The sequence below is a fragment of the Procambarus clarkii genome, chromosome 45 (genome assembly GCF_040958095.1).
Source record: "Procambarus clarkii isolate CNS0578487 chromosome 45, FALCON_Pclarkii_2.0, whole genome shotgun sequence".
NCBI classification, from domain to species: Eukaryota; Metazoa; Arthropoda; class Malacostraca; order Decapoda; family Cambaridae; genus Procambarus; species Procambarus clarkii.
Window position 1 is genome coordinate 6,123,125 of NC_091194.1, and position 22,020 is coordinate 6,145,144.

General features: G+C 37.9%; 2 protein-coding genes across 6 annotated transcripts in view; one reads left to right on the top strand and one right to left on the bottom strand.

Annotated features, from left to right (window-relative positions):
- Nucleotides 1-22,020, top strand: part of LOC123769798 (fibrous sheath CABYR-binding protein) — a 225,839-nt gene that overhangs the window by 30,469 nt on the left and 173,350 nt on the right. The window lies entirely within an intron of this gene.
- Nucleotides 1,911-21,477, bottom strand: LOC138349736 (fibulin-1-like). Of its 3 annotated transcripts, XM_069301298.1 has the most exons (9): nt 21,289-21,477; nt 20,973-21,130; nt 19,481-19,580; nt 16,733-16,844; nt 15,617-15,759; nt 12,460-12,589; nt 5,127-5,265; nt 4,397-4,514; nt 1,911-2,129 (listed from the first exon to the last, which is right to left on the bottom strand). In XM_069301298.1, the coding sequence occupies exons 1-9, from the start codon at nt 21,314-21,316 to the stop codon at nt 1,987-1,989; spliced, it is 1,071 nt and encodes a 356-aa protein (XP_069157399.1). In that variant the 5' UTR covers nt 21,317-21,477; the 3' UTR covers nt 1,911-1,986. The 3 variants fall into 3 exon arrangements, with proteins under 3 accessions (XP_069157399.1, XP_069157401.1, XP_069157400.1); XM_069301300.1 differs by lacking the exons at nt 1,911-2,129; nt 4,397-4,514; nt 5,127-5,265 and adding an exon at nt 8,291-9,794 and having other exon boundaries at nt 21,289-21,456; XM_069301299.1 differs by lacking the exons at nt 1,911-2,129; nt 4,397-4,514; nt 5,127-5,265 and adding an exon at nt 8,291-9,774 and having other exon boundaries at nt 21,289-21,447.

The following is a 22,020-nucleotide window of genomic DNA, read 5'->3' on the forward strand; positions in this document are numbered from 1 at the left end:
GAGAAGGTTTAGTTGCTTGACGATCAACTAGCCTAAATACTAGTTTCTTGAATGTAATTGCAAAAAAATAATTAGGTACTAAAGAAATGGTAAAAAAAAATAATTTTTGCTAGATGGAAATTAATAGCAGGAAAGTTTGTACGAAAAGTTACTCAAAAGCACTTGCTGTACTTCCTGGAGTAGACAAGATAACTTTTTTTAATTAAAATTCCGTGGATTAAAAATTCCACTACTTTTTAATCGTGGAATTTTTTTATTCTAGGCCAATCCGAACCTGTACAATCCATACTGTAACAAGGAATGTTAGGAAGTGTAACTGGATTGTACCCGAATGGGGTTTCGAGAGTTGTTTTCTCCTGGCCCGGCTAAGCCCAAGTGAAATCATGGTGCCACAAGCACAATTGGAGTGCTGTTGGCACCATGGAAGTGAAGGAAGTGCTAGACCAACCCAGTTGTAGTGAACGTGTGGGCCTGCAGGCCACTCAAAGCAGTTTTGGGCCACCCCAAACTCTAATCATGGCCTCAGGCCAGGATTGGAATAGAAAAAACTCGAAACCCCCTCTAGATAAACAGCAGTCTGTTGGACTAATTTATCATAAGTCGAGCCTAGCTGCTGGCCATGCTTGGGGAGTAGAACTCCTCTCGAAATCTTTCCAGGCATAGTCGGCTGACTATATCTGGACCAAATAGTCCATCCTTTGCACCCCTGAAGTCTTTGATTTTTGCTTAACTATGTTCTCAAACAGTACACCATTGTTACTGGCTCTGAAATTTCATAATCTTTTTTCGGTCTTCTCCATCCCAAGTTACGATGCCCATGGTCAGTCACCACCTGCTGCTCTCATTTCTTTAACATTTGTTCAACATTCACTTCCACAGTGTCCACGTGTATTGCTCTTGATGTATCATGTTAACTGCATGGGTTTCTCCCAGTTTATTTTTCAATTTAAATCTTAACATATTGTATGTATTGTTCTCAATCTGGAGGATATTGTTAACTGATAAAATTGTTACAGCTGTTTCACTGTTAATTTAAATGACTACCAGAGTCTTCAGTTGTTCACTGGTGGATTCTTCACAATTTCTGCAAGTTTCCTATGATTCTTGTAATGAACTGATGATTGTCTTGTGTGTTAATTTTTATGCCTGCCTACCTTGGGACTGGAAGATATCATAAATTAAGGTAATTAAAAATTAACAAATGATCCCCTGCCTCATGCTGTGAAAGATGATTTTTTTTTTCCTATTTCTGCAACAGGCCTGCCTGCCTACTGCCCTTTGAAAGAACCTAACATCTGCAGCAGATCCAATTGTCCTCCAGACATGCAGCAAGCCACCAGTTTCCACCCTCCATGGACTGGATGGCAAAACATAGGGATGGCTAGAGGACTGGGTCGGAAGCGAGTCTTGATTTTTTTTTCTGCCGATTCATTTACTACATTGGAAAAATGTGGTAAAACCGTGCATTGTGTGCACAATAAACAAGGTGCACCTGCTGCCAATTCACAATCTTTCATCACTCGCATGTTCACCCTTTCATCTACAATATCTACTTTTATTACTGCATATAAAAATTGGCATCCAGTTTATTTTAGATAAGGCATTAAAAGCCCATTGAATTTGATCAGTGTGTATCAAATTTTCATTCACACCTTTTTTACACTGGCCTGCCAGTTACTCAATTGACAAACTTGGTCCCAAAGACCAATGAGTTGGACAAGATGATAGTGCCACCCGTTAAGTGGTTTAGCATCATCCATTTACTCGTCTTTACTATTGTAAAAAATATATTGTACATGTGTTTACATACTAAATTATGGAGTATTTGGATATATGCTTAATTAAAAACTGTTTAGGTGAATTTTAAAACTTGATAGACGAATGTGCAAGAAAGGTTAAAGTACACACACTTTACATTTGATAAAATTTCTTTTGAGTTTAATGTACAATTCATAGCAGTGCCAAGCACTTGTTTAAATAACTTTACTAAAATGTATAAACAGACACATCGACGTCAACATGAGCCAAATGTCTTGTAATGATCTTGTTGTGGGATCCAAGTGCATTCATTTCTAGCAGAAGTTGAAACCTATCTGGTCCCAACACTGGCTGTACAAGTCGCAACCACCCTACAAGAAATTTTTGTTTACAGTATTCCATTATATATGCAGAAAGCAAGTCAAAATAATGTGGCTGATGACACAAGTGCATCCCCACACATGAAATAGTGACTGTCCTGGACCCTTATGCCCCACAATGGTCCAGGATGGACTGCAGTCACTTTCATCTCCTGTGTGGGTTATGGTATGTTATATAGCTTTAAAGTAGGTTTGTCATAAAGCAGCAACTTAAATTGAGAAGCCTTGTGTGCAAAGTAGTAAAAGTTTGTTGATCAAACCCACACACTAGAAAGTGACGGGACGACAATGTTTCGGTCCGTCCTAGACTATTTTCAAGTAGATTGTGAATGAATCTACAATCGACTTGAGAATGGTCCAGGACGGAGCGAAATGTCGTCCCTCCACTTTCTACTGTGTGGTTTGGTAAACATATTTCAGCCACGTTATTGTGACTCCTTGTCTGTATAGTAAAAGTTTGTTATTAAAGGCATGGGCTACACTTCCAACCTATTATCTCAATTTGCCACTAAATTAAAAATACAACTTTTTTTTTTTGTCTAACCAGAAATGTATGAATACAAGCAAACTAATCTGACCCATCAAGGTTGTTGCACCATAATACTGAAGTTGTACATGCTTTTTTTTATTATTATTGTCACATTTTTAATATATTTGTTGATGCCATTAAAATAAATGGTATCAGTATACCATATAATGGTATCAAAATGTCAAGAGGCATTTAGCAGCAATATGATGGGTTGGATTTTGAATCCAATTTTAATTATTTGTGATTAGAATGGGGAATGTTATGAGTAGTTAATATGGCCCAGATATATTCTTGTTTTTACTATAATCACCATAGTAAATTCCTGCCTAATTTGCATTTCGATGCACAGATTTTCCTTGTCAGTGACTACTGATCAGCCTCTTATTGTAGTCATCATTATATGATTTAAACATTTATTGGCTGGGTTTTCATATACAGTGTGATAATATTTTATCACTTTTTTTTTTTTTTTTTTTTTTTTTTAGTATTTACATCCACAATCTGTGAAGCGTCCAAAGGCTTCCACTGGGTGGACACCCAGTGAAACGGTATTCACATGGTTTTGTTTTTTTTCTTACATTCAGCATATAAATGAATAATTCTATAATGAAAAATTATTTCTTTTACTTTTTCTATTTTGTACATGGCAGGTATTACTATTTCTCCCTTGCCAATGTCCAAGGATTAAATCTTGTAGACATTTTAGTTGTGTGAGATTTTGCTTACTCAACTGTGGCTGGTTCAGTTCAGGTTACTGGTTGTAAAAGTGCTATGGCCCGTTCAGTCTTCCCACCATTCTCGTGCAAAAAATCAGCACTTTGCTTTGTGAATGTCCCAGAATCTCTAGCGATCTTTGAATGGAGTTTCTAGGACTGATTGTATCACCACAGGTAAGGGCAGCAGGTAGTGTTAATACTTTGGACAACTACAGGCATCCTCTCATAAGCAATGATAGGTAGTTTAGTAAGCTCTTTACCAGCATCTTGCTCTGTCAAACTTTCAAAATTAATTTTCTTTTATGGGGAACCCTTTCAAAAGCAAAAGTTCAGATAAATGCAGTTTGTACATCAAATTACTACTTGTACAGTTTACATAACCATTGTAAAACTTAAGAGATCTTTTATGCAAAATGTTACTGATCTATATCTGTAAAACTGACGGATTGTGCGGGATTGAAACATCAAATCTGCATCAAAATTTGATGCAGCTTCTTGGGTAAATCCCTTTCTGAAAGGGGCTGTAACAGGCATATTTGTTGTAGTTATGCAGTAATATCCATGCAAGTTTGTGCATCACATAAAAATAAGGCATGTGGGTGAATATTGAGATAATAATAATGAACTGCAAAGACTTTAATTCCAGTGCTAGGCATAAAGAATACCAAATGCATTTAACATTAATAAATAGAAATAGCATCACACTCTAACCCAGGTTATGTAGTGTACCACATTAATAATTATAGTCGCGGGTAGATTATGGTAAATTGTTAGACTAGGGTCGTGGTGGCCAACACACAATAGAGGAAAACCTAATTATTTGAGGTGAATAATGTTGCCATCATAGATGTCATAAAATATCTGGTAAGAAGGGTGGACCAGCAAATGTGAGGTGGTAAAGGATGTTAAAATATGTAAGCACACTAAGGTTTTTGGGGAAATGGAATATAGGAGATCCCCTATAAAGGGGGATATAAAGGAGATTTATAAGGGAAAAGTATGAACATACTCACCAAATCTATTCATGTTCCACACATCAAAGCAGTTCCTGTTATTTCCACTTAAAATTCTGTAGTTTGTTCTTGTAGCGTGGCCTGTCCTTCCACTCACAAAACGCAACGTTGTCAGGGGCTGGTGGGGGACGTGACCATTACAATAAAAATAATTTTGCCTAAAATATTACTATTATAATAATTTACATATATGTATACTGTACTATATTATTTAAAGAAATTAAAGTTAGTGGAAGAGATTGAGATGTGAAAGGAGAATGGGAATACTGATCAATTTAAGACTTCTGGATCTTATTAGTTCGAATAATAAGGGCAAATACCATATTTGCATGGATAGGATGCATGGTTTTTGGTCCTCGACCAATCGTGTATACATTTTGCGTGCAAAAAAATCGGTTTCCCTTTAAAATAACTTTTAGGTATGTTTTGTCATACTGTACATTTAAACATTTTTTCCATCAATTATCTTTGTAAATTATAGGTGCATCTTGTATGCCAACATGTACTGTAATTGATAGTGTGAATTAGATGGTGATTAAAGTAAGGTAATGGTAGAGTTGGTGAGAAAATAAGAATGATCAAATCGGGAAAGGTGAATGAGCTGAGAATCTCTAAAATGTGTATGAAAATCAAGACAGAAGTAATTGAGAATATATGACTAGGCCAAACGTAACCACATCATTATGAAAAAACAAGAACACAGTAACAGCCATTACCCGATAAATCTTACCATGGGCTTTGGAACGTAAGAAATCGATGGTAGGGAATAAAACGAGTACAAGACAGTGTGCATATTGTTAGCGTGGCATTCTCGGTCATTTTGTGGACATCTCTTCTTGCACACAACTGTGCCTTCTTGCTGATAAATGCTGTTGGGAAGACAGCAGATAAATTTGGATTTGATCAAACTTCAAAATAATAATAACCATAATTATAATTACACAGTACAGAAGGCCTGCTAAAGTAAGACTTGGGACTGATGATAAAAATTATAAGAAATGTAAACAACTAGAAATTTATCACAAATCTGATTACTGATCTATTTATTTTATATCATTAAATGACAATACCTAGTATTTTAGTAATACAAGAGGTTAACTAGAAGATGAAAATTACAACTACAGGTTTAATAAAAACACTGGTACACTATTGTTAATGCTACAAGCTGGGGTGGACACCGGTATTCAGAAATGGGGAACATGGAGAGCCAATGTAATCAGTGATGGATGAAGCAGGTAGCTGTCCCTGTAGCGAGGCGACTTGACTGCGGTGATGCTAGTAGAGCAGTTGGTTGGAGGATGAATTGTCGCTTGCTTTACATGAAGAAAATACCCTTTGGATGAGGTGTTAGTGGGGGCAGGAGAATAATAAAGTTTAAAAGAAAGTATTTTATTATGAGTGGCAGGACTTAACCCAGCTGCTTGCTTGCTTGCTTGCTAGTAGTAATGTTTGTTGCAGTTTTGGAGACAAAGTACTAGTAGAGATTTCTATCTTTCACCAATCATGAGAGCTTTGTTTACATTTATTAAACAGTTTGAGCTCTGCAGCACTACAAGGTTGTTTGTAACAATAATAACCTTGGGTTGTGAAGTTTCCTCACTCATAAATTTTAATATATGTAAACAAAGCTGCCATGATTGATGAGAGATAAAAGTTTTGTAACTGGTTGTGTAAATGCTTGATGAATCCTGGCCCAGGAGGCTGGACATGTGTTCATGAGGGACTGCACGTTCCATCTGACACAGCAGAAACAATGTTGGGCATCTTTCTATAGGATTCCTAGCCCACTGCAAGTGACACACTACCCTACCAATTCTATTTGGAAGATCTCTGACCATAAAGTGAACAGCAATCAATAATGAATTATGATTAACTATTGATTGCTGTACACCTTAAACCAAAAGAAAACAGCAGTTTGTTGTTGAAGGTGGATACCAGGAGTAATAATGGTAACGTTAACAGTGCCATAGATGGTAAAGTTGCCTTCTCAGTTTGGAGGTTTAATTCGTTTAATCTTTACACTGCTCCATTCACTATCTGATTTGCTTGCATGTGCAAATCACATGGGTGTTAGGGTGCGATGGTGTAAAGAAAAAATAAATTATACTGCCCCCTAAAATAGCAAATCTGTTGTTGTAGGGGGTGCAGGAAGACGGACTTACCAGGATGCCACAGGTTTGTCATTTTGCTGTGAGGCTTTAGCCACTCGATATGTCTTGTGTGCAGTCGGCAAGTACTATGAGTAGACATGTTGGGATCCAAAAGATTGGAGGTTCATAGTGATTTTAATGTAGAAATCAACTGAATAACCCTCATGGTAGGAATTTTAAATAGGTTAGGACTTTTAAATAGGTGTGTCATTTAACCACTGCACGCACTGCACACTTAATAAAACTTCATGATTTGCACAAAAAAAAAAAAATGTATGTAGTCATGGAGAAAAAATGTAAATTTGTAAACAAGTTTGTATGTAGCTGCTTCGTATGTCATGGAGAGAAGAAAATTGCGATATAACCAATTCATCAGTGCTGATGGATGAGATACCCTGTGAAAATTGCGGCAAGGTGGGTAGTGGGAGTTGCAGTATGTTAATTTCAGCATCACTGATTAGTTTTTTCACTACTTTTTTGAAGTTATATGCAATATGTAGAGTGTAATTTGAGAAATATATGTAATAAATTGTGCAGAACATCAATACAGAACATCAAGTCACTAATATGTACATAATACTGTATTCAAGTACAGTATGTTTATTGAGACAAGGAAAAAAATACATCTCAAAGGATAGAGTAGCTTAGGCTATTTTTACCCCACTCTATATACTGTATTATGTTCTTTGGACAATAAAACATGCTTTTTTTCTTTTGCTATTATTATGCTGTTTACACGTTACATGTAGTGATTACATCTATTGCTCCGTTTGGAACCACTAAAAGCAGGCCTGGCAAGTGATATTCTCATAACCACAATCCAAGGTCAGCCTAGCACCACACACATCTTACACCAAATTGTAAGTATACGCATTGAATGCTTGATTTTTCTCACATTTTTATTGATATTACCTTTTTATTTTTTCAAGTGCAGTGATACATTGGGCTGTCAGCACAGTAATGTTATTTTTATCACAGTGTAGAACATCAGTATGCATAGATATATTTGTCACTAATACTATGCGCACAATATTATATTTTTTGAACAATAAAACGTACAGATTTTCTAAAGGAACATTAGGTCACATTTCATGAAACGTCGATACTGTACATGGAACCACAGCTGTCAATGTGTGCCTCCTGCTGTAAACATCATAACCAGCACTTTGTTCACCTACAGTATATCTGAACCCGGAACATAGTCTGTCAGGTTCATCTATAACACTATTATCACAAAATAATTGCAGTTACTTATTTTGTTCAACATTATCAGCTGCATTTGCACTGCACATTACCCTGAGCTGCACAGCAGTGCTGTGAGCTGCTGCATACACTACCCTTGGTTGCTCATTCGGTGCACTCTGTCGTGCTGACATCTTTTTCCCAATGGTATCCATTTACTGGAGGCCTGAGGATAATGATGTGAGCCCTGTATTCACCTGGTTGCATTCACCTAGTTGTGCTTGCAGGGGTTGAGCTCTGCTCTTTTGTCCCGCCTCCCAACTGTCAATCAACGATCAATGTATATATCCTTTTCTCACTCGCCTCATTGTCCCCCATCAAGCCCTTAGTGGCCTTGATGGGGACAGGAAACCCTAGTGGCCTTTATGGGAATAAGAAGTCGGAGGTGTGTCGAAGGTTACATTACCTTTGACATTATTACTATCAATATTACTATTATACAGTAATGTACAATATTTCAGATACAAATGAAGCCCTTATTGGTTAAATAAAAGAAAATGTGTACTGTATTCTATAAATATAATATTGTAAAGATTTAAAAAAATTAGAACAATAAAGATCACATTAAATTTTTAATAATACTTCTTGACCTGTGTGTTTGTATACATTGACGTTTCTTTGTATTTTTGTCTTGTACTACGTGCTTGCTGAACCAATAACACAAATTACTCTACCAATGTTTTAAGCTCTCGTTTCAAATCTCTCTACACTTAACAGTAGACTGAGGAAGGAGTCTGCATTTTACTGTCCCTCAATGGAGGAAAGTTTCTCAAGAAAACAAGATGCCAAAGCTATGTAAGAAAATGTGTGCCTGTCTTAACCTGCTTGAATTAAGACTCCTGCACTAGGCCAGATTTCATGTCATCACTTAGGAGATTGCCAAACTTTAACCCTCAATGGCTAAATTGCAATTCAATATAATACAAATCAATAGTGAACAAATTATTTTAATTCAAATAAAGTATGTAATGTAATACTGTATTGTAAAATACAGTTTACATCTATAATATAAATTATAGCCGAATCAAGAATGACAGTAACCATTAGAAAATGTAATTAATGTAGCAGGAAAAGTTAATTATACAATGTACAGTACACTAAATTTTCATTGGCAATTTTACTTTTTAAAGGCAAAAATCTTCAGCTTGTTTGGTATGACTTGTGTAGTCATTATTAATGAGGTCAATTTGTATGCAAAGTAGCCACAGTAGTAAGTCCAGCACTGAATATTTGAAATACTGTATAGATGTGGTAATGTTACTAATGGAATGCATCCATAAACTTATTACAGTACAAGCAAACATCTCTATATTTTAATGTGTGCTTTTTTTGGCTTTTATTTTTGTATCATTACCTGTAATCCTAGACCACTGAATTTGTCACCATAAATACCTGGAAAGTTCAGAAAATGTCACTGACGTGACAACCCACATATACAAAATGAAAGTGACAGTGTTTTGGTCTGTCTTAGACTTTTATCACGTCACAACTTGATAAGGGCCCAAGATGGACCAAAATCATCACTTATTTCATATGCTTGGGTTGGGTTACCTAGTAAGCCTTGTAATGATACAGAAATTAGAAATCATACTCAGAAACATAAACCAATAGTTTAGCTATGGCTGATCCACTGTATTTTCCCTGCTGATATAATTGCATATTGAGGGCTAGCTGTATCTCCTGGGGACCCGATACTGACTTTACAAGAGATATGACTGCCTGATTAAATGAGGTTCGTTTGAGGTAGAAAAACTGTCTGGTGGCAGCTTCAACTCCTACTGGAGCCCTAGCAGACTCCAACTCCAGCTCGAATTGCACTGTGGTGGACGACCACAGTGGCCCCCGCATGGTAAAGAGGTCCACCTGCCCGACGATGGTAAGGTCAAGTTGCTGACCAGTGGCAGGAAGTTGTAGGAGTAGCTGACTGGCTTACGGTGACAGGCCTCATCATCTTCGAGGCAGTACAGGGAGACCTTCTTGCATCGGCTGCAACAAGCATGAGAAATCTGCAGACAACACCTCAGAGAATGTAAAGATGGCTGCTTAAAAATCAAGCGTTGAATGTAATGAAATGCCCTATTCTGGAGGGCCCTCGGCAGCTCCCTGTACCTACCGAGGGCCTCCCAAAAAACACTGGCTATAAATCAAGCCATTTAATACCTCAGAAATGATGAATAGTTGTTCTTGTAATTTTTATTGGTATATACATCATATACTTTAAATTCCTTCACAGGAAAATACAAATGTTATCGTGTGCAAAATTAATTCAAACTTTAGATTAAGTTGCAGATTTCTCAATATGGTTAAATGCTATGGCATTAGTACTTTTTAGGCAAACTATAATATAGTAGTATAAATAATTTATGAGCAGAAAAAGGTAATCAAGCTAGCAAATATTAATTATGCAGTACACACAAGTTGGGTGTTCATTAATCCTTAAACAGCTCGGCTAATTAAGTCTATGTCTTGGTGGGCATGACCAAAAATAGTTCACAAAACTAAAATCTCACATTTTGAGTCATGCACAGGAAATAATTACAGAAAATTACTTGAGCCATGTAAGGGTTAATGTTGACATACTTAAATTATTTGTAATAAGCCAAGATGCTGTATAAAATGAAAGTAAGGCAATGTAAGTTAATCATTATTTACAAGATAAGAAAATATTGAGGCTGAATGATAGGATCGAACTCTCGTTCCTGGACTCCTTGGGCATGTGCATTTCCGACGGAATCACATGACCTCTATTTTCTGGTAAATACTTCATGTTCTTGTGATTTCAGTGTGCATTTACAAGATACCCTGAACAACGATCAAGTTGGTATGAACACAAAAGATCAGTTGGTCCAGATTGGCCTCAAATTTATAATAATGGAAATAATGAAGATGCATTGATAAACTGCTAATGATAGTCTCTAGAAGAGCCACAATGGTGGTTGCAGTATTTGCTATTCTTCCAAACACTAAAATTTTAGTAAATGGTATTTTTCTATTCCTAATCAACAACTGTGTGCTCTGTGTAAGCCTTCTTACAAGCTTATTCATACTGCACTAGCGTATATATTATCTTCCAGAATGTGTGATCAAATAATGTTTTCCACACATTCTCATTTCTCTTAGAAAGTGGTATCTGCTTTGTTTTGATAACCTAAGCATAATGGCATAATGTGCAGTTCTTCAGTAATGTTTAATGAAAAAACCCAGCGTTGAATGTAATGAAACGCTATTTTCTGGCGAGTCCCGGAGGCTCACCCAGAAAATAACAGGAAATGCAAAAGTCCTATTAGCTCGTACAAGATGCCTCAGATGAGCCAATAGGAACCAGCTCCTACGAGGCAGGTCCTGTGTATTCCCATGCAAACACATTCATGACCAAACCAAACATCAGAAAATGCAGAAATGTTTCGGTCAAAATTTCTGTATTGTTTTGAGGGTAGGTTAGACATGTATATATGAATGTGATTACAGACGAGTCACAATAACGTGGCTGAAGATACGATGACCAAACCACACGTCAGAAAATGAAGAAACTGACATTTTGGTCCATCCTGGACCATTATCATGAGGTAATGATCCTGGATGAACCAAAATGTCAGTTTCTTAATTTTCTGACGTGTGGTTTGGTCATTGTATCTTCTGCCACATTATTGCAACTTGTCTGCAAACATATTCATATATGTCTAACCTACCCTCGAAACAATCCAGCAATTTTGCATGTGTTAATTGGTAATTTGTTCCATAAATCAACAACCCTGTTTCTCACTCATTCTCTTCGTATGTCCAAATTAGTCAAGAAAGTTGTCTTTGCCTTCTCTTGAAACTAGCAACTCATCACTCTTCTCTCCTATTCCACATCTATACACAGTATGTGTTGATTGCAAGAAGGAAGGAATGGAGGCAAGCAGACCTTTTTGGGAGAAAAGCTGATATTTTGAGCCACATGTATTTTTAATTTTAATTACATGTGGCTCAAAATATCAGCTTATAGTGTTGTAATATTAATTTAATTAATATTACAACACTATACCTCTCTCTTTCCAATCTCATCACTTGCATGCACTAAATTACTTAAATTCAATAGGTTGAATTCATTCTCTCTCTCTCTCTCTCTCTCTCTCTCATATTATTATTATATATTATATATATATATAATAATATCTCTTATCCCTTGAACAATTTATTCCTATCGAGTACAGCTACTGTATACACTTACCTGAAAATAATTTTAAAATCTCTAGAGAAAATATGGTGCGCACAATATAAGTTAATATCCACAAGACTTTAGATCCCGATTGCTCAGTACAGTGGGCACTTGTTTGCTTTTGATAAAAACATCATAACTTTTGTGTGAACAAATAAGAAAAACAAAGTATAGTACTGTACACAGAAATTGTTAGAAATTGTAAAGTCGTATGTATGCTAAACTTCAGAATTCTAGCATACCTTGATAAACTGTACGTCTAATGCATTTTGTTTTTATAATCTTGAAAATTTAAGTTTGAAAATTACTTTAATCAGGTTTAAGTAATTCATAATGAAAAGTGGTTCTCAATGGACACGGCACAGCCAGAAAGTTACTACCAGCAGATAGATGTAAATTGACTGATACCGGCCATTATTTATGTCCATTACGTGTAAGATTACAACATTAGTTGTGGGTAGAGTACTCACTTTTTATGTCTGGTGTCACGGATGTAATTATTAGGGCAATTGATGGTGTTGCACTTGTATCCTCCGTGTGTATTAACGCAATGATCGTTTTCTTCTCGGCAAACATTACTCGTTTCACACTCGTTTATGTCTGCAATAATATCAATATTAATTATATTTTATTTATAAATACATAGGAACATGTTACACCCAGTGGGCATGGATGGCTGAAAGCAACCAATGTTACATAACTGTGACATCAGTCATTTTCAACCAATAATATTCACTGGGCAGTGGTTACATTGTAGGTACAATTATACATTGTATAAGCCACTAATTATATACAGCATTTTAGGTTGTGCATAAAATATTTTTGTTAATATAACCATGGGTAATTAGGTATTCTTGATAGAAATATGTAGCTTTGCCATGCTCATATTTTTTGTACCATTATTCTTTTGCATTATTTTCATGCAACATCAAGAATGAATCATCATACTGTCATCTTGAAAATGGACAATGTAGCTCATTGTACTGAAGGGCATTGAGCAGCGATGATTATTGTGGGGTATGTGAGTGTACTGGGTATACCAACATCTCAATTAACAGTTTTTTTTTATGTTCAATTTCTGTACTAACAGACATTAGGTATCTTTGGTCAAGTTTCTACCAATTAAAATTACTTGTTATAATTTTAGATGGACCCCTTGTGATCCCTGAACATAAATTCTGGGTAAATACAGAACTTAATCCCAAAACCATCATACTGTATATAGGGGTACCTTGGTTTAAGAATTTAATCCGTTCCTGGAGACGGTTCATAACCCAAAAATTCGTAAACCGAAGCGAATTTTCCCATAAGAAATAATGGGAAATGAATTAATCCATTCCCGACTCCCCAAAAACTTACTTCAACGTAAATTTTATATTAATTCACCCAAATCTTCACTACAAAAGTATGTTCAAGTTATTACTTACCCTTGCTGATGACTTCTGTTGGCGTGGCAAGGAGGAGAGGTGTTACTGTTTGGAAGGAGAGTCCCCTTCCATTATAACATTAGGCAGTGAAGATTTCTCTGGAGTGCACTCTGGCACATTTTGCCTGCATACCACTAGGTCCTGGTTGTGGCTCACTGCTTGATTTTCTCACAAGGAAACATTCCATTAAAGATTGTTTTTCCTTTCTTTGCAACACTTGTTTATCGTGAGGCATCACATTGTCATTGAAAAGATTAATGCAACGGCCTACTACAGCTTTCTCTGGGCGAGTCGTTTAAATAAAAGTTTGCATTTCTTCCCACATCTTACACCACTTCCTAATTGTTGAGGAAGGGACATTATCTACTGCCTCATCTTCCTCCTCTGAAGAAATATCCTCAGCTGCCTCTTGTTGCTGCTTCTTTTGAAGGGCCCGGAGTTCTTCGGTGGTCAGTTCTTCGTTGTGTTCTTCCACCAACTCCTCCACATCAGCACCATCCAATTCTAAGCTTATTTTCCGGCCCAGAGTAACAATTTCCTCAAGAATAAGCACTTCATTTACAGGTTCAAACCCCTCAAAGTCTAGTTCTGACACACATTCAAGCCAGAATTTTCTCCAGCCAGTGATCAGGGTTCTTTGAGTCATTTCTTGCCAGGCTTTATCAACGAGTTTTAAAGCATTACAAATGTTAGTGTTTTTTACAGAACTCTTTGATGCCACAAAACTCACCCCTCAGTCACTTCAAAACATTTCCGGAAAAGTTCCCTTTCATAAAGTTTCTTAAAATTCGCTATGATTTTCCGGTCCATCGGCTGAATTAGAAGAGTGGTGTTAGTAGGAAGGAACTTTATTGTGAGAAAATTAAATTTGTTCAACAATGCATCTTCCAAGCTTGGAGGATGAGCAAGAGCATTGTTGAGGAGAAGCAGGGCCTTGAGTGGTAAACTTTTCTCCTGCAGATATTTTTGTATGGCAGGGTACACCACACCATTCACCCACTCTGTAAAAAAAAAAAATCCTAGTCAACCATGCCTTATCATTAGCCCTCCACATCACACAAATTTGTTTTTTTCTGCACACTATATTTTTTAAACCCTTGGATTTTCAGAATGATACGCAAGGGTTTAATTTTCAAATCGCCACTTGCATCACCACACAGCACAAGCGTGTGCACAAGCCTATCTTTCATAGGCTTGTGTCCAGGCAATGATTTTTCCTCCTTGGTAATGCATGTCCTCTTAGGCAATCTTTTTCCAAAACAGTCCTGTCTCATCGCAATTCAACACTTGTTGCGGTAGATATCCCTCAGCCTCTACAAAATCTTTAAATTCTTAATAGATCTTTCAGCCGCTGGTTTGTCTGAGCTGGCAGCCTCCCCATGCCTCACAATACAACTTCTTTTTTTAAATTTTTCAAATCATCCCCTGCTTGCCTTAAAGTCTTTCGTATCTGCACTCGTTCCAGGGATTTTCTTTACAAGGTCTTCGTGCAATACCCTGGCTTTCTCACAAATGATGGCCTCTGAAACGCTATCACCTGCTAACTCCTTGATGTGTATCCAAATTAATAAGAACTTTTCCACATCTTCAAGTATTTGTGTTCTTTGTTTCGTGATTGTTGATACGCCCTTTGCCACTTTAGCACTCAAAATGTCCTTTTTCTGGGCAAGTACAGTGCATATTGTTGACATGGATTTGTTGTACTGCCTAGCTAGTTCAACAACACGAGTACCATTTTCATGCTTACGAATGATCTCTTGTTTTTCTTCTATGGTCATTCTCACATGTGATTTCTTGGCTTGAACCTTACCACTGGCTTTCTTGGGACCCATGGCAAGATATATAATAACTTTTATGGATAAATAACAAAAAATCTGAAAAGAAACTGTAAATTCTTGTGAAGAATTCAGGCAGGATAGTTATGGGAGCGAGGCACTGGTAAACTGAGGCACGATCACCGTGCCACCCCGCTAGGTTGGCCGACCATGTATCAACAAACTTGTATCCCAAGGTAAAGTTCATATCCTGATTCAAATTTTCCAGACAAATCGGGCTCATAACCGAAAACTTCGTAAACAGGAGCGTTCGTAAACCGAGGTACCACTGTATATACAGTAGTTTCCAAAACAAGCATATACATAATTTCCAAAACCAGTGTATACCTAGTTCCCAAAACAGTATAATATTTCCTTGCACTCACCTTTACAAGTGCGACCATCAGAAGCTAGATTATAGCCATCAGGACACCTGCATTTGAAGGATCCAGCTGTATTGACACAGATTCCAATACAGAGTCGTCCACGACCCCGGTCTTCGTCACACTCGTTTATATCGGTACAAGTTCTATGGAGTAAGTCAAAACATTAAGTGTATTGTCACATGAGTAGATAAGGGAGAAGGGCAGACTATTCAGCATCTGTGCTACACGAATGTATGCAAATGAACTGCAGAGAAATAGTTTGTCTAGTGTCATTAGTGAACAAATGGAATGTGCTAAGAAGCAGAGTGGTAGTGACAGACTCAATATACAACAACTGAAGATATGACAAGAATCTAAAAGGCTCAAAAAACCATGTTGAATGTAATGAAACGCCCATTTCTGGGCGAGACCCTGAGGCTCCCCTGAACTTACTAGGCTGATATGCTAATGTCAGACTTTGGCATCAGTCATGTGTATGGAGTTTTGTGGGCCTACCGGGGACCATGAGCCAGAACCTGGCCTCAGAGAGGCAAGGGAAGCAATGGCTTATAGAAACCCCCGTGTGGTTGGAAGCATTCTATGTCTGCCATCGACCGGGTCAGGCACCCAGAAAGGTAAGCATCCCAAAACAAACCCCTAATCTGGTGAAATTATTGCTACCACAAGCCGAACAAGTGGATAGAACTCTCCTAAAAGAAATGAGCAAACATCATGCTCATGTGCTTGTTTCTTTTAGGGGAGATCTATCCACTTGTTCGGCTTGTGGTAGCAATAATTTCCCCAGAATAGGGATTTGTTTTGGGATGCTTACCTTTCTGGGTGCCTGACCCAATCGATGACAGACATAGAATGCTTCCAACCACACGGGGGTTTCTATAGGCCATTGCTTCCCTTGCCTCTCTGAGGCCAGGTTCTGGCTCATGGTCCCCGGTAGGCCCTCAGAACTCCATACACATGACTGATGCCAAAGTCTGACATTAGCATATCAGCCTAGTAAGCTCCGGGGAGCCGAAGGGACTGCCCCCAGAAAACTTCACTACCAGTACTTAGGAAGCCACTGAAGGGAGCCTCCCAGAAAAAAAAAGAGCAAAACAATTATCATAGTATATTTTGTACCTGTTATCTCTGGCAAGGATGTGGCCAGCCCTACATGTACACCGGTGACTTCCCCACAAGTTGTCGCAGTTATGATGGCAGATCCCTGAAATCTCGGCGCACTCATCCACATCTGTCAATAAGCTATTCTCAATACTGATAATAAAATTACTTAGGAAGTATGAATACAAAATGCAGTGAATCACAAAATGGCAGTTTGATTAATTTTTATTAAATACATTATTATATTCTGGCTAGAGAACAAAAGTGTAGACAAAATAGAGAAACACCAAGACGAGAGCAATCATTCTTTGCAGATATCTTGGGCCACCGATCATGGCTTCAGGTTCTCTACGTCTAAGACTTGTGCTTTGACTTTTACTAGGAAGCATGTTGTTTTTCGTCCCTCTTTGTCGCTTTATGGTCATCCCCTTGTGTACAAGGATTCCACTAAGCTTTTGAGGTTAATCTTTGACAATCGTTTGTCTTGGTTGCCCCATATCTCTTACCTCCGAGTTGAATGCTCCAAGGTCCTTACCCTCCTTAAAGTATTGTCCCATACTTCTTGGGGAGTGGATAGGCGCACTTTCCTTGCTTTACATTCCTCTCTCGTCCTGTCTAAACTCGATTATGGTTGCCCTGCTTACTCGTCTGCTTCTCCTCCTACTCTTCGCCGTCTTGACGATTTGCACTATACTGGGTTACGCCTCGGTTCTGGTGCCTTTCATTCGAGTCCTGCCCTCAGCTTGTATGTTGACACTGGCTTCCTATCTCTCCAGGACCGCCGTGATCGCTACTGTTTTCGTTATCTTGCGCGGTCCTTGCAACATCCTTCCTCTCGCCTCTGTCGTGCTTTAACTTTTACCCCTCTTGTGGTTCTGGTTCCTCTTCACCACCTCTCAATTTTTTGTCCAGTTATCTCGCTTAAAGGATTCTTTTTCTGTTCGTATTTCTAATATTTCTCCTCATATGGTTCTGTCCTTGCCCCCGTGAAGTCCCCCCCTTCCGAAGTTTTGTACATCCTTGACCCGCATCACTAAAGCTTTTACCCCTCCTACGGTTCTGAAACGCCTTTTCCTTGAGTACTTTTCTTCACACTCCTGCTCCGTTTCCATCTTCACCGATGGGTCTAAGTCTGCGGACGGTGTAGGCTACTCTGTTGTTTTCCTGACCGCACTTATATGTGTCGCCTACCTCCGGAGACTAGCATCTTCACAGCAGAACTTTATGCTATTCTCTATGCTCTTCGTCTCCTGCTTTCTCGTTGTCAGTCTTCCTTTGTAGTTGTCGTTGACTCTCTTAGTGCCCTCATGGCTCTCGCATCCTTAATCCCGTGGTCGTCGAGATTTAGCATTGGCTGTTTCTTATTTCCAGTAAATTTAAGTCAGTTGAGTTTTGCTGGATTCCCAGCCATATTGGTGTCTCTTTATTCAGATGCTGCCGTTAGGGAAGTTGTCCGCTCTTGTCCCATCTCCTGTAAAGGTATTCCTTATTCTGACTTTTACCCAGTTATTCATTCCATCATCCTTACCCGTTGGCAGGATTGTTGGTCTTCTGTTACTGGTAACAAACTGCGTACTCTTCAAGAGTAGTGTGTCCTCATGGCCGTCCTCCTACCATCATAACCGGCTATGGGAAACGGCTCTGGCGTTGGTTGCGTATTGGCCATACACACTTAACTCACGGTCACTTAATGGAGCGCTGCCCTGCTCCTTATTATCCAAGTTGCATTATCCCTCTTACGATCGTGCATATCCTTGTTGAATGTCCTGACTTCCAGGACGAGTGTGTGTCTTGCTTTCCAACTGTCCCTCGCGGTCGCTTGTCCCACGATAGAATTCTTGGTAAATCGGATACTTCTGATATCGTTCGCCTTATGCGTTTCTGTTCTTGTATTTGCATCCTTGGTGATATTTAGTGCTCTCTGATTATTCCGCACATTTGATGGTGCTACATAGCCTTCCCGGTTTGGTGCCTTCTTTTGATAATTAATTACTTACTCACCTTGGGCCTCCTGTGCTGCACATGATGCAGCCTGGTTTTGGTTTAGCACTCCTGTTCAATATGGTATCTCCTTATATCTTGGGAATAATTTTATGATTATCGTTTCACCATAACTAATAAGCACACTGGTACTATCAGCTAGACAAGTGACAAACTAAACGAAAACATGAAGTTTGGGAGTTATGATCATAAAATTGACCTTGTTAAAAAACTTATAATTGAGTTCCCAAGTCTCACATCTGTGCAGGGTATAACATTAGAGAAATAACCATTTCATCTATCTTTGGGAAGTAAACACTATAAAAAGAGGTGGTTTAACATTCTGTGCAGCACCTATGGAGGTCATCCATGCTGTCTCCTGAATGCCTTACAAATGGCACCCTGAGCTTCCTCATGGTCTTACTCTGTGATACAATTCCTGTTTTCTGGGACGGGAGGCCTACATTTAGGTTTATCAAGGTACCGTGTGATGCAGCACAACAGTTAGTTGCGTAACTCTGGGTACCTATTTATCAGGTGATAGGAAACATACCCAACTGTTTATGTTCCACCCAAAAATTAAACTCGGGGTCCCTCAGTTGTAATTCAGGGCTGTAGACCACCGCTATAAGATCCACTTCAATCATCTTGGCATTCACAGACCATCTAGACTATTACATAAAAAAAGAGTCCGACATAGAACAGCATCACAATTCACACCAATTTTTGCTGTACTGTAATATTTAAGTTTAGATTACGTATCAATAGAAGTGTGTATCTTCTCACCTAAGCATGTTCGGCCATCGTTTGACTGCTTGAAGCCTGCCTTGCAATTGCAGTGATAGGAGCCTTCTGTATTCTCACAGACTGCATTATTTGAACATACCTTGAAAAAGATAAAAATGTAAAACTTATATTTAAAAAAGTACCATACAGTATTTGCCAGAGGATAGGACACATGTTTTTGGTCCACCACCAACTGAATATATATATTTTATTTACATGCACAAAATCATGTTTGCCACTTCAAAGCCCCCTTGAAAAAACTCTCATACTGTATGATGAAAGATACTAATAATTTTTTCTCCAGAAAATATTGTAAATTAGGTGTATTATATATACCAGCAAATACAGCACACAAGCTTGAGTAACGAAAAACTGGGTAAATTGGACAAAGATAAATGCATTTAAGGTCCTTTTGAGAAAGAATGTAGTTATCTGTTCGTGTCTCCTAGCCATCTGGTGGTATGTGACAACCTAGACTTTACCGTAAACCAGGCTGCAGGGAGGTTGATCCTAGCAACCAACAAAAGGTAAGTGTCTTTCCATAAGCTATTATCATGACTGCAGACATCTTTTCTGGTTGGTTTCAAGAATTTATAAACCTAACTCGGTTTCACTCATTACCACTACCCTGTTTTTAATAGATATGGTTTTCTGTTATCGAGCTCCACTACAGATATACTGACCAACCACCACCTAGGGAGATGCTGTAACTGACTACTTGGTGTGTACAGTAGTAGTAGTAGTTAATGATGTGTAACTGTTGAAAATTCCAAACTAAATCTATTACTATTACCTTGAGGTGGTTTGCCTGATAAATGCCCCCCTCCCCCTTGGCTAGGCCTCCTGGTAGGTGGTCTGGTTAACCAGGCTGTTAGATGCCGCTGCTGGCAAAGTAACCTTTAGATTACCTTGAGATGATTTTGAGGATCAATGTCCATGCAGCTCTGTTGCCAACTAGACCTTTCATAACTAACATAATCAAAAATTATAATTATTAAGAGATAAAATGAGCTAAATTTGTATACAATACCTACACATCAGGAAAATTGCTTGTAGCTAAGGAATAAATTCACATGTAATGTAATAATGCACGATGGAACATTTCATTATGGAGGCAGCAAGAAGACATCAACAAAATTCTGGACCAAGTTGGTATATCTACACAATTCTCCATTACTTATTACTGTCTGATAAAAACTAATTAATAAATCAATATATTCCCCCCAATTGAGGGTACTGTTCTCTCAACAGATTTCATAATAGGAAGGATAATTATCATAATTACTTCCATTGCTTCCTAGAAGCAAGATGTTACCATAACAAGGTTATTGAAATACCCATTAGCACACAATGCTTGCAAAAATGAAACAAAATCTAATAATTAAACAAAAATATTTGGAAATACTATAAATGACCAGTAAATTGTTGGTAATACAGTATTAATACTAAATGCAGCAGTAATTAATGTAAATAATTTAAGTTTGATACGTACACTTCCATAGTAGGCTTCACATTCATTAATGTCTTGGCACTTCCGTAAGCTGTTAAGCCTAAATCCTGTTGGACACTGACATATGTACCCACCTTGACGATTAGAACACACTTGGTTGCCCGTACACTGATGGGTCCCATCGGCACATTCATCAACATCTATACAAAGCAAAAAATAAAAACATGTTGACAAAATAGTTTAATGACAATTATAGATATCAAAAAATTCCTGTCTTTCATTTATCATAAACAAATACCTGATAAAAACTTCACAAAGGCCAGAAATTTAATTTCTTGGTATTAAAATGTTTCCATACCTATGCATTGACTTCCAAACTCATTCATCTTGTAGCCAGCTCCGCAGTTAAGGAGAGGGAGACACGTGTATGATCCATGTGTATTAATACATTGTTCATTACGCTCGCAGGGCGTTCCTTCGGCGCATTCATTTATATCTATGGAAGAAAAAAAATGAGCAAAATAGGACTACAGACATTAGACAATTACAATTGTATTAGACAATTACAGTACAGTACTGTACAATATTACAATACAAGCCTTATATCAAAGCTAGAAGATAGAAGAAAAAAAAAGGTGCTATGATAACCACTTACAAACTAATAACAGGAATCGACCAAATTGACAAAGAGGAATTCCTGATGCAGTACCAGCATCTTCAAGAACAAGAGGTCACAAATTCAAGCTAAGGAAACAAAAGTGCCGACAAAATATATTAGAACGTTTTCTTTTGCAAATAGAATGGTAAATAGTTGGAACAAGTTAAGTGAGAAGGTGGTGAAGGCCAAAACAATCGGTAGTTTCATAGCATTATATGACAGTGCTGGGAAGACGGGACACCACGGCATATCTTCCATCCTGTAACTACACTTAGGTAATTACAGTTGAAGATGGTTAGAATAATCATAAGCGAGAAGGCAGTGGGTGCCAAATCACCAGTAATTTGAGCATAATATGACAAGAGTACTGGGAGGAGTGGACAGTTACAAGATGAGAGCATGGCTATTATCTTGTAACTACAATACTCTTGC